An 11,921-nucleotide genomic window follows, 5' to 3' on the forward strand; every position below is an offset into this window, starting at 1 on the left:
GAGTTTGTCAATAAGACTTTATTGATCCCGGGAGAGATGTTGATACTACAAATCACAAATTAGCAGGTGCACGGTTTCATCAGAAATCTTGGTGGATTCCTTGTAGAGCACACAATTTAAGTTCTCTTCTGTGTCTGTTTATTATTGTATAACTTTGATTTCCGATACTGATAAAAGCTCCATGTATCGTATAATTTTTTTTACATGTTAAAATCCATTACGGAATCCCCGCCAATATTGTCTGCTGATTTTGTGTGGGCCTGCTAATACTGTAAGTGTACAGCATGTTTTCTATGAGTGTTTAGCTAAAGAATATCAAGGAAAATGCAAAGGCATTCTGAACAAACAAATAGGTGAATGTTCCAGTAATGCTGAATATCTTTACTGTACTCAATGCATGAACAAAGGAACCCATTATCAGCTTTACACAGATATGAGTGATTTTAGGGAATTCACTCATACTTTACATTCTGACTGCACATAATGTCTTATAAAGTATCATCATGCTGAAACAGGTCTCTGCTTTTTAATGCAAGCAAGCACTAGCGTGACAAAACCTGTGTTTTGCCACATAATCGTACAAGTTGGTCCTCTCATATGCAGTATATAAAAGCTGATCTATGAATAATCTTTAGAAAATACTGTAATCCTTATTGTTGTTCATGACTTACATTGAAACACTGTGCTCGAAATGTTGTAACAAGATAACGGAAATGGAGATATGCTTTTATGTCAGCATTAAAGTAAACCCTATTTACTTTATGAATACATATTCATCTTATGTCGCACGATTCATCATTGCACAGTCTTCCAAAGAAATCAATTCTTGGTTAAACTAAAATCAAATTACTTACATCACAGTCCCCTTATATTTTCCACCCCTCCTCACAAACCGGCTCTATTCTGGTATGTGAATCTCTCTGGTATGTGAAGAAATCTTTTTTTTCTGGGAAATTTAGTGAAAGTGTTTCATGTTAAATGCAATGAACAAATTATTTAAAAATGAGTTTTTCATACTTCATCCCAGTACATTCAAACCAGTAATAATCACTCAGGGTTATATTCATCCTCATGGCATGGATTAATTCGTAAAATTACATGAATTTAGATCATGTGCTGAACAGACACATTTCGTTAGACACTCCGTGTTTAAAAACTGATATTATCTGGATTGGACTAATTTCAAATTTTAATATCATCACATTCATCTGTGTGCTGGGAGAAATACAGATCTATCTCTGAATTAGAGAAATATATAAAATTAGACATATATTAATAATAATAATTTTCCAAAATAAAACAAACAAGCCATACATCTAACCTTACTCGTCATATCCCATAATACTACCGTGCCAGCATTTGCTTTCAATTGTTGCTAATTTAGTGAAATATTCCCTAAAGGAACACACACGTGCAGTCACACCCCCTGCATCACGTCAGAGTGCATTCAACCCAAATGCCATCAATTCCATTGGAATTTGTTTTTTCTCCATTTGAAGGCATCCGCCCCATCCCCACCCAGTCTGCAAGTCTCCCCTCAACTTAAACTCAAAGAAAAAATGGGGAAAACCGGTGTCCCGAGTAATGCAGTGCTTGTGTAGTGGAAGGGGAACGGGCAGGTGGGCTTTCCACATATCTCATTCGTCCTCAAAATTCTGATTGAGAAGGAAGTTGGCGGCCAGATTCTCGTTCTTCTCGCAAGCAAAGTACGCCTGGACCACCAGAGCTTCTGAAAACCCAAGGGCTTTTAACTGAAAGAGACAGGACACACCAGTGAAGATCATTTTAAAAGGGTCGTATCAAGAAAAACATTTCCAACTCTTCCCCTTGCAATCAATGATCTAATTTTCCTAATAAATAAAAAATAATGAGAAATCCAGTTTAAGAAAAACGTTTTCTAACTCACCCTATCAATAGCTTCTTTCTCCTGCTGCGTCACCTGTATATGTGCCGCATCATCTGCGATGGCACCAAGGTCAGCGAACTCTGCCCCCTCTCCGCCCTCACCCTCAGCAACCGGCGCGTTCAACATCTGGATGAACAGCTCTTGATGCTGGCTGATTTGCTGCCGTCAGCAAACATAATCACAAAGTAAGTTACAAACATTACACCACGATCAAACACATCCCTCTGATTTTTTTAAACATTATCATGGAGGCTTCAAGTACCTGCAGAAGTTCTGGGTTTTCCTGACCCAGCTGCTGTAGGAGGGCCGGGAGCAGAGACGGGTTCTGCTGGATCACCTGTCTCATGCTATGAAACTGTGGTTGAGAGCGCAGGAACTCCAGCGGGTTCTCACCTATCAAAACATTTGATACAAATCTGTCTTTAAAGGAAATACTGGAGCAGAAAAAAATTCCTTTGTAGAGCACATAGGTAAATAAAACACTGGGTCCTTTAAAGAGATAATAAGGCAATAATGGACATCAATAACGTGGCTAAGCTTCATGTTCCAAAGGGTTCTTACCTTCTGTGGATGGGGTCTCGGTGGGAAGCTGGGCTGGGGCAGGGTTGGTCTCCTGTACAGGGACTGTTGGAATTCCCTAAAGCCGATGACATCAAATTACATTCGGATTCATACACATTATCTCATCATTTAAAGTTCCGATCGTGATGGGATATTTTATGAACCAATAATCCAGATAATAAAAAAACATACACAACAGATTTCCCACAATTCTCTGTGGTTGGAAGAAAGAGATTAAACACAGTAATCTCAAATCACTTACATTGAGTAGATACTCGACAGCGCGGTGTGGGTTATTATAACTGGCCTTAAGCGCGGCCACAACTTTCTCTCTCTCATAGCCCATAGACATGATATTTGTGAGCATGACATCATACTCCTGGCCAGTCACTGCAAAACACAATCGTGTGAACGTCTGCAAACACAACAGACTGAGACACACTGGCATTTCTACCATCTGTTTTGGGACTGGCTGCAGCTCTGAGTTGCAAGATTTATAATATGTAGATTATGAAAATATGTAGAAAGTTTTTCTTTGCCCTCACCTAATGTTGAAGATGCATCTTCCCCATCAGCCACAGAGCTCCTACCACTGCGAAACAAACCCGCAACATAGATGCAAAGCAAAATATCATAATTTGTCATAAATTAACTATTGTAAAGACAGCTTCACAAAATGTAACACTGAAGTAATACACGCAAAACAGAAAAATATACTTAACATAAACAAAACATTCTGACTCTCAAATATGAGTCACATTCAAGGTTGTTGTAAAACAGCTGATATACAAAATCTATTGGATAGTGACATCTCTTGAATTATTTATAGATGTCTCAGCAACAAACAGCTTTGTGTAAATAAAGTAGAATCAGCCTTTTCTCTGTCGCAATTTACAAACGTCATACCTCCCAGCCCCAATAGTAAATCATATTTCTACATCATTAAATCATATTTTTAGACAGAAGGATTCATGGTTGAGGCTCACCGTTCAGGACTCTGTGTTGGGGACACAGAGGCAGGGGGGTCATCTGAGATCTCATCTTTAGGAATTGGAATAGCAGCAGGGGCCTGAGTGGGAGCAGGAGAGGAAGAGGAGGGAGGAGAGGCAGATTTGGGTTGATCTGGGGGTGGGGCGGGCGGTGATGATGAAGGCTTCGTCTAGAAACAAACAAAGTGAAATATGAGTATTTACACTTGATTGGATTCCTGTATGTCATTTCTAACAATAAATGGTTAATGGGGAAAACCCCAAAAAGGTATGTGTTTGTTTTTATTCCTTTAAGTCTTATTGTTTGTCATTTACTGCGGTTATTTTTAAATATTGTGTTTTAGCATCCCTCAGCACTCTCATAATATTGGATCATCCAATGGCAGGACTCACTTTTGACACCATCACCACCACAAAGTTCTTCTCATCGATTTTGTACTCCTTGATGGGCGTGTCATCCTGCAGGATCTTTCCGGCGTAGATAAGCTTCTGTCCTGCCACTGGAAAACTGTCTCTGCCCTTCTCGGCCTCAATCTTTTCTTTTAATGCCTTCACCTGAGCAACAAATCAAATAAAAAGGGAAATTATCAGATAAGGAACGCTGGCCAGCCAGACCACTACCACTACTCACCTAGTACTATCACTGTAGTTAATTACGTTATATTCAGTCGAGTTTGACCACAAAATGGCTTATAGTATGTTTATAAAAGTATTTATTACCTACAATGTATTACACTAACATGCATCTTATTATCATACGTACAATTACAATATACAGACATGCAGCTATATACATTTCACTGCAATTCGTATCTAATAATGACATGCATTTGTCTACCTAAACTATACACTACATAGGGCACGCGTTCATTTATAAAATGCTGTACATGTACATGTACATCTATCTATCGATCTCTCGCTGGCTTGCTCATGCTTAACACGCCCAGTTGATCACAAATGACCCATAAACTTATTTTGTTTAACTTTATTCGCTCGAAACAATGAGTTTGTCATAAGTACCCCATTTCACAAGCCGTTACCGCATGAAATCGAGGGTAAATTAACACGTAAATACCGTTTGATCATCGTCGATGTCTATTTGAATGGTCTGCTGCTGCAACGTCTTCAATGTGATCTGCATGACTGCGCAGTTTTTTCGCCTTTCTTTCTGGTTCTGTTCCTTTGCGCACTTTTAAATCCTCAAACAACGTGTCCTTTCTGAAGCGATAAAACAGATTATATGTGTTTAGAGAAGTAGCTCCTTTGCTAACAAGCTAAAAACAGCTGTCAGGTGCGCTTAGACATCTTCTTCCGTGGTGCTTCGGAGATTGCGGCGGAGGGGAGGAAGAGGTTTTTCACATACTGACATCCTTTGGTGGGTAGTGGAATAGCAGTTTGTATACGCGTTTAAACCAGTTTTAAATCGATAGTTTACCCCCAAAATAAATTCATAATGTAATTTTTTCACGATTATGATCCTAATCCATATGCTGTTGTCGTTGTTACACTGACTTTGAAAGAGTGTCGTTGGCGCCGCCGCCATATTGGGGAGGGCAAGAATTCTCATATGCGAGCAGGTTTCTCAACTCTGTAAGACTGATAATACAAAAAAGACAAAACAAGTAGATAAAGACATAACGTTCTTGTACTCAACACAGCTTCACAAATCATTGATATTCGGTTGAGAATATAAATGTGTATTTTCATTCAGAAACACCGCAGCTCTCATTCATCCTTCTTTTCTGTGCGTTTTAGCAACATAAACATATATTCAAGGAAAGTTATTTTTTAAAACGTTATGTACGCTCATCCTGCGCGTTATAGCTCAATCAAACTACAATACCCACAATCCACCGATCAGCGTACTTCCGGTCCAATAGTTTGTAAACAATGAAAGGAGAGATGAAGTCGTCAAGAGGTCTTACCTAAAAATATTAGGTTATTTATTAATTAATATTACGCATGTGCGCACATTTTCAGCTATTCCAACATTCGGTAAAAATACATTTCCAAGGAATTTTAAAAACATACACTTGTGTGAAAACTGGACAGCTTGCGTCTGTTTTTCTACAAGCCAGACCGATACAGCGTGCTGCAAAGACAAAGAGGACGACCTGGGAGGAAACCCACCGGGACACACGCCTGTTAAAGACCATACAGTGGTGAATTTGGAGGGGTTGTTTTGAAGGGTAAAATCAATGGGGAACTGTCTGTCTTCTCAAGGCGCCGATGATCTGTCCCTGCTGAACGAGTCCGAGGGGGCGAGTCTACCCGGAGAGCCTCCGCCACCCTACCAGGTGCTATCCTAAACACTGACATATCAGCTTATTGACAATGCCCCACACACTTCATGCTGTTGACATAAATCAAAATGTATTTGTAGCATTGTTTGGTCGAATTGTAGAAATAGTAATTACTTTGGATGTGATCTTAATTTGAAAGGGAACATTTTGTTGTAGTATGCAAATGCCACCTTTTACCTACAGTACCTTTTTAGACATTTGACCCATTGGTCTGTATTAATTGGGATACTTACATCTGTTTTACAATTCAAGTGAAACCCTGAATGACTGTGATTCACACCTTCCACATGTCTTGCAACATGAACTTGTCTTTGAGTTATACTGCCTCAAAGACGACATTTGTTTTGTTTGTTATAAACCCTTCTTTGCTGTCTAACCACATGGGGGCTTTGTTAATTATTTGATCAAAAGTTTTTGTGGCCCTCAGGAGCGAGTGCAGGTGCCAGTGTACCATCCAACGCCCAGTCAGACCCGGTTGGCCACCCAGCTAACCGAGGAGGAACAGGTCCGTATTGCTCAGCGTATCGGGCTCATTCAACACCTGCCTCGTGGCATCTTCGACCCGGGCTCAGAACCTTCTAAAAAGAAGATTAAAGAGTGAGTGATGTTGCAACTTTGGATTTTATTTGCATTAACAGAGTAAATAGATTTTCACCTTCATTGTTTTGTTTGTGTAGTCTCAGAAAAACCAGTAGAGTTAATTTTGTGGGACTGATTTATGTTAAGCCAGGAAATATTTTTTCACTATATTCTACTCTAGTAGCCTATATGGTTTCTCAGTGTATTAATATAGCCTACTGAAAACATCCTAGAAAGTAAACAGCTCTTCGATTTCATTATGGATAAGTTATTCTTTCTTCAGTGATACCAAATCACTTTCTTCATTGATTCCAAATTGAGATCCAGCTCCACCACATGTAAACTCTTGTGAAGAACAATCATGACAGCATTTGATATATTTAGTTTCAAAATCGACATTCATTTCAAGTTGCTCATTGGTGCCATATAAATGTGTAGGTTTGCCAGAAAAGAAAAACTAAATGAATGCAAAGTTTGCAGAATTCCTCGCTCACCATTTTTACTTTTAAAATTCTCATGGTGGATTTCTTACTCACTTTGAGTTCTGTTGATTTCAACTTTCAAAGCTGCTTTTTAGTGTTTCTTTAGCTGTGCTTAAAACTCTCGTTAATTTCTCCTAGGTGTGTAATCTGCATGATGGACTTTGAATACGGCGACCCAATCCGGTTTCTCCCCTGCATGCACATTTATCACGTGGACTGCATTGATGCCTGGCTGATGCGCTCCTTCACCTGCCCTTCCTGTATGGAGCCTGTCGATGCTGCTCTGCTGTCTTCCTACGAGACAAATTGAGAGTGCCTGTGCATACAGATGGTCACGCAGCCAAGTATCATCAGCCGAAGGCACTGAACTGCTGAGAAAACTTGTATAAATAAACAAAGGTGTGTGTACTCCGACTGTAAAAACAGGATCCAGTGTTAAAACTAGGAGACCCTGGTAGGGTGTTTCAAAACCTTTTACTTGCATGTCAAAGCGCTTTTCCAATGTGATTGATGTGAAAATGAAGTTTGGCGAGGTGGAAACCGCCTATGCATCACTGATGAAGATAGTCTTTCAAAGGACACCTTTCGGATTAAAGGATTTCATTGTGTATTTTTTCCTTTTTCTTCTACCAAATGTGCAATACGTTCAAGAGGGGCTCACACCTCTCTCATTGGATTTGAAACTCACCCATCGCCTAAATTTTGCCAATGAGGTTATTCCTTACTGAACTTTGTGAGTCTAATGGGTGGGGTTTTCATTTCAGTTGGCTTTGAATGTGCCTTTGATGGCTGAGTATTAAAATGTTGAAAACCTTAATGAAATGAAAAAACTAAAAAATGAAAATACCTAATTTATATAAGAACATGTGCCATGCTAATGTGTTTGTCTTTACTTGCAATGTCATAATACACTATCAAACATTTGCAGTGATTTTTCTTTTCTAAATGGCTTCCCAGAATTTTGACACTGTGTTGGGATGTCAAATTCTGTTTAGATTGTGATAAGATTGGTCGGCTGCTGTTTACTAGGTTCTGGGGTGTAAGTTGCCTTATTACAGAGGTTTTGGAAGCTTTTTACTCAGTTGCTGTTACAGTATATCTCAGATCCTTTATGTCTCTTTAATTTGGTTAGAAGTTTTATTTAATAGATTTTTCCTTATTTAATGTGTTATTTTTGTCTTAGGAATGATAGTAATGATAGTCACCAAACGGTTGTGCACCTTTTCAAATTCTGCCCACTGTATATTCGGTGGACGTTTTACAGTAATTCCTGGTGTTCCTATATCATTCATGCAAAAAAACTGAAAGAAAGCTCAATCGATGAACGCTTCTGTCAGTTATGGTTATGCCTGTCCATCATAATCTTAACTCCTTGTGCTAAAATGAAGATTTCACCTTAATTGTCTTGTTTGTGTAGTCTCAGAAAAAACTGTAAAATTAATTTTTTGGGACTGATTTATGTTAAGCAAGGAAATATTTGTGCACAATGCTATATTCTACTCTAGTAGCCTATAGGGTTTCTCAGTGTATTAATATAGCCTACTGAAAACATCCTATAGGATGTTTTCTAGGCCTAGAAAGTAAACAGCTCTTCGATTTCATTATGGATAAGTTATTCTTTCTCCAGTGATATATTATTGATTCCAAATTGAGATCCAGCTCCACCACATGTAAACTCTTGTGAAGAACAATCATGACATCATTTGATATATTTAGTTTCAAAATCAACATTCATTTCAAGTTGCTCATTGGTGCCATATAAATGTGCAGGTTTGCCAAAAAATAAATGAATGCCAAGTTTGCAGAATTCCTCGCTCACCATTTGTGCTATTAAAATTCTCTGTTTCGTCTGTGTGCAACATTGGACAATAATCAGATTATAACACAATAAATGTTGCCAAATCCTTTAAAATCTTTAAGTCTCGTGTTTTCTGCCTTTCACACATGACAATTTAACTTTCCCAATTATCACTTGTCCAAAGTATCATGATCATTACAATATTTACATTACCGACGAATAATGGTCAGAAATCTCGAACACTTCTGGAATATTCGCACTCTGTGGAAGTAGTTGGTACAACCCGGCTGAGTCATCGCGTATAGTCGGTACACTTCCGGTCGTAACTGCGCGCTCTCCGCCGTCCATTTTGGATCTTAACGTTTGCCGAATCAGTGAGTCTTCTCTCCCACTGAAGATCCAAAATGGCGGGTTGCGGGACTGTCGCGTTGATACTTTACAGCTGAGTTGAGCTCAAGATGGCAGCCTCGGTGGAAGACGAGTTTGAAGATGCACCTGATGTGGAGCCTTTAGAGCCGACATTGAAGAATATTATAGAGCAGAAATCGCTCAAATGGATCTTTGTGGGGGGTAAAGGTGGCGTTGGGAAGACCACGTGCAGGTTGGTGAATGAACGCTCGTGTTTTACAGAAGAGAGACTGTTAGCTGTCAGGGCTGCTGCGCTTCAGCTACCCTTATGAAATGGTTTTATTAAAATAAGAGTGTAATAACAACGTTTTATGGCGGCTTAATTCCAAATTATGGCTAAACTATGTTTACTATAGTGAAACCAGGATACAACTACACATAAAATATATGGTTACTATACTTAAATTTAAATAGCTATTTCATTCGAACATTATCTGTTGTTTTAATAAATAACCATTTTTTGTTTTGTTATTGGCATGTGTTATTGGAAATGTGCCATGTTCTCAGTACATTAAGTATGATATTTGTTTTTAATACCACGTTTGATTTTGTGTATGGTTTTGGTCAACCTCTTTTTAACATTATAGTTAAGCTAAGGTATACATTTGACGTGTGTCTGTGAGAATTTTTCTGTATATGTGTCATGTTTAATTGCTGTCTTGCTCTTTTTGTGTCACAGCTGTAGTCTGGCGGTTCAGTTAGCAGCGGTGAGAGAGAGCGTCCTTATCATATCCACAGATCCTGCTCATAACATCTCTGATGCCTTCGATCAGAAGTTCTCCAAGGTTCCCACTAAAGTCAAAGGCTATGACAACCTCTTTGCCATGGTGCGGTTTCATCATCATCATCAGCATGCATTTATAGCGAAATGTGTTTATACTAAATCTGGATTGTTTTTCTCTGACACTGTGTTGTAGAATTATATATTTAGACAGCGTGAAATACTCTGACTTCTTACAATGAATGGCCATTTTTTCAGTTCTTACTGTGTAACGTTGTTCAAAGATCATTCATCAGAATGTAATTGTGAACTGTAACGTTCAGTGTGTCATTTGATAATAAAGCTGAATAAAATCATTTTTTCTCTCTGTAGGAGATCGACCCCAGTCTGGGTGTGGCGGAGCTGCCCGATGAGTTCTTTGAGGAGGATAACATGCTCAGTATGGGAAAGAAAATGATGCAGGAGGCCATGAGTGCCTTCCCTGGCATCGATGAGGCCATGAGCTATGCAGAGGTCATGAGGTCAGAGTTCCACAGTATTAAATGGGAATGTTCGGTTGTAATTTATTAGAATGGCTGTATTCATGCTTTTAAGGGGCGATGAATTAAGACATACAATTTTAACCCAAGCTTTTGTTATATAAGAGGTAGTCGTATTCAATTGAACATCCTTTGTGTCAGAACTGAAAACGCCCCTATAACTGAGTGACAGCTGTTGTTGACACCAGACTCAGCGAATGGCAGGTCCTGGAATGCACCCGTCTATGACATAGATGAGTTGTTGAACACCGCCTCCACAACTACTTCTCTAGCCCCGCCCACTAGTATGCGAATGACAGAAGTAAAAGAAGTGGCGCGGAACCAGAGAGGGAGATCAAGCGATAAAAGATAGCTAAATATTGTGCAGTGCCTGGTTGTGGAAGAACACAGTCGCTGCATAACCTTCCTTTGGATTCCGACATTAGGAATCCTAATTTTATTACGTTCCAGCTCTGGATTCTCGGAGAGACTAAAATTTTAAAACTGTGCAGTCAATATTGGATCCGACAAGGAATGGCGCAGCAATCTTATGTGAAGAAAACATTTGTACCATGCATCACTTTTGCTTTGTTAGATATCGCTGGATATGTCCTGACAATGTGTTACCTAACGTTACGTGTCTAACCAAATTCACAGAAGGCTCCAACTAAGTTTGCTACGCAAACTGCTATCATATAATAGCAGTGGGCGTTTACTTCCAAGTCTTTGATGCGGCACGCACATAAAACAGAGCGTTTGTATTTTGATGTTTTCTAATGTAAGAACCACGCAAACTTCATAAGTAGACCTCAGACAACAGCATAAAATATTTTAAACGGCCAGTTCAGGACACCGTTGGATTTTTTTCTACAGATGCCTTGTTTACCAGATAAGGCTTTATTGTTTTGGGAGTCACTGTTAAATTTCTATCCATTTCTTGGTACATTCTTAGGTCAATCACTTCAAGATTGTTGGTAGTTTTTTGTTTTTAGGCTGCTTCACAATTATTTATTTTTTACAGAAGCACCAATCAGCTTTTAAGTCACTTACTTGGTCTGCTTTGAAAACTTAATTGCAATTTTTTTCAACAAATTAGCAACCTTCCATTTCAGTAATGGAGCAAGAAATCCTCTTAATGCAGTACCACTTCGCCGCCACTAATAGTACTTTAATTTCACAGAACTCAATGATTGGAGATCCCACTTGTTTATACCAGTCTGTCTTGTTTCTTCTTTAGATTAGTGAAAGGCATGAATTTTTCAGTTGTGGTTTTTGACACGGCCCCCACGGGACACACACTACGCCTGCTTAACTTCCCCACCATCGTGGAAAGAGGTCTCGGCCGCCTTATGCGAATCAAGAACCAGATCAGCCCCTTCATCTCACAGGTATCGGCATTACTAGAAATAGAGTAGACACAAATGGAAAATATCTTATTCTGTAAAACACGTTTATTTTGAGTTTAATATTACATTTAACGGTGGTTCTGTCTAACTGTCTCAGATGTGTAACATGTTGGGCCTTGGAGACATGAATGCAGATCAGTTGGCATCTAAACTGGAAGAGACGCTGCCTGTTATCCGCTCAGTCAGCGAGCAGTTTAAGGACCCGGTGAGTGTCGCACCATGGTCTCGTGGTAGGTTTTATTCTGGGATA

General features: G+C 39.2%; 3 protein-coding genes across 5 annotated transcripts in view; 2 read left to right on the plus strand and 1 right to left on the minus strand.

The window, feature by feature from the left end:
* rad23aa (RAD23 homolog A, nucleotide excision repair protein a) overlaps positions 1 to 11,921 on the minus strand; it is a 14,131-nt gene continuing 2,210 nt past the window's right edge. Inside the window, exons 1-10 of one of the 3 annotated variants that reach the window (XM_079462788.1) lie at positions 5,587 to 5,710; positions 4,532 to 4,674; positions 3,850 to 4,011; positions 3,454 to 3,626; positions 3,013 to 3,059; positions 2,730 to 2,857; positions 2,468 to 2,543; positions 2,169 to 2,299; positions 1,907 to 2,065; positions 1 to 1,751 (exon numbers count right to left, since the gene is read on the minus strand). In XM_079462788.1, coding sequence (XP_079318914.1) covers positions 1,638 to 1,751; positions 1,907 to 2,065; positions 2,169 to 2,299; positions 2,468 to 2,543; positions 2,730 to 2,857; positions 3,013 to 3,059; positions 3,454 to 3,626; positions 3,850 to 4,011; positions 4,532 to 4,597 — 1,056 coding nt within the window. In that variant the 5' untranslated portion in view covers positions 4,598 to 4,674; positions 5,587 to 5,710 and the 3' untranslated portion in view covers positions 1 to 1,637. Of the gene's footprint in view, positions 1,752 to 1,906; positions 2,066 to 2,168; positions 2,300 to 2,467; positions 2,544 to 2,729; positions 2,858 to 3,012; positions 3,060 to 3,453; positions 3,627 to 3,849; positions 4,012 to 4,531; positions 4,675 to 5,586; positions 5,711 to 11,921 lie in introns of those variants that run through there. The other 2 variants (XM_079462789.1, XM_079462790.1) reach the window with 2 other exon arrangements.
* rnf11a (ring finger protein 11a) lies at positions 4,793 to 8,728 on the plus strand. The gene is made up of 3 exons (XM_079462795.1): positions 4,793 to 5,753; positions 6,187 to 6,356; positions 6,959 to 8,728. The coding sequence occupies exons 1-3, from the start codon at positions 5,655 to 5,657 to the stop codon at positions 7,128 to 7,130; spliced, it is 441 nt and encodes a 146-aa protein (XP_079318921.1). The 5' UTR covers positions 4,793 to 5,654; the 3' UTR covers positions 7,131 to 8,728.
* get3 (guided entry of tail-anchored proteins factor 3, ATPase) overlaps positions 8,854 to 11,921 on the plus strand; it is a 4,973-nt gene continuing 1,905 nt past the window's right edge. The window contains exons 1-5 of the mRNA XM_079462791.1: positions 8,854 to 9,219; positions 9,706 to 9,853; positions 10,120 to 10,268; positions 11,503 to 11,653; positions 11,769 to 11,876. Coding sequence (XP_079318917.1) covers positions 9,077 to 9,219; positions 9,706 to 9,853; positions 10,120 to 10,268; positions 11,503 to 11,653; positions 11,769 to 11,876 — 699 coding nt within the window. The 5' untranslated portion in view covers positions 8,854 to 9,076. The remainder of the gene's footprint in view (positions 9,220 to 9,705; positions 9,854 to 10,119; positions 10,269 to 11,502; positions 11,654 to 11,768; positions 11,877 to 11,921) is intronic.

The sequence above is a fragment of the Barbatula barbatula genome (genome assembly GCF_947034865.1).
Source record: "Barbatula barbatula genome assembly, chromosome: 8".
Taxonomy (NCBI): Eukaryota; Metazoa; Chordata; class Actinopteri; order Cypriniformes; family Nemacheilidae; genus Barbatula; species Barbatula barbatula.

Coding starts and splice junctions, on each gene's coding strand:
- rnf11a (XM_079462795.1), top strand. CDS start 5,655: ATGGGGAACTGTCTGTCTTCTCAAGGCGCCGATGATCTGTCCCTGCTG. Junction 5,754..6,186: donor AGCCTCCGCCACCCTACCAG/GTGCTATCCTAA, acceptor TGTGGCCCTCAG/GAGCGAGTGCAGGTGCCAGT. Junction 6,357..6,958: donor TCTAAAAAGAAGATTAAAGA/GTGAGTGATGTT, acceptor AATTTCTCCTAG/GTGTGTAATCTGCATGATGG.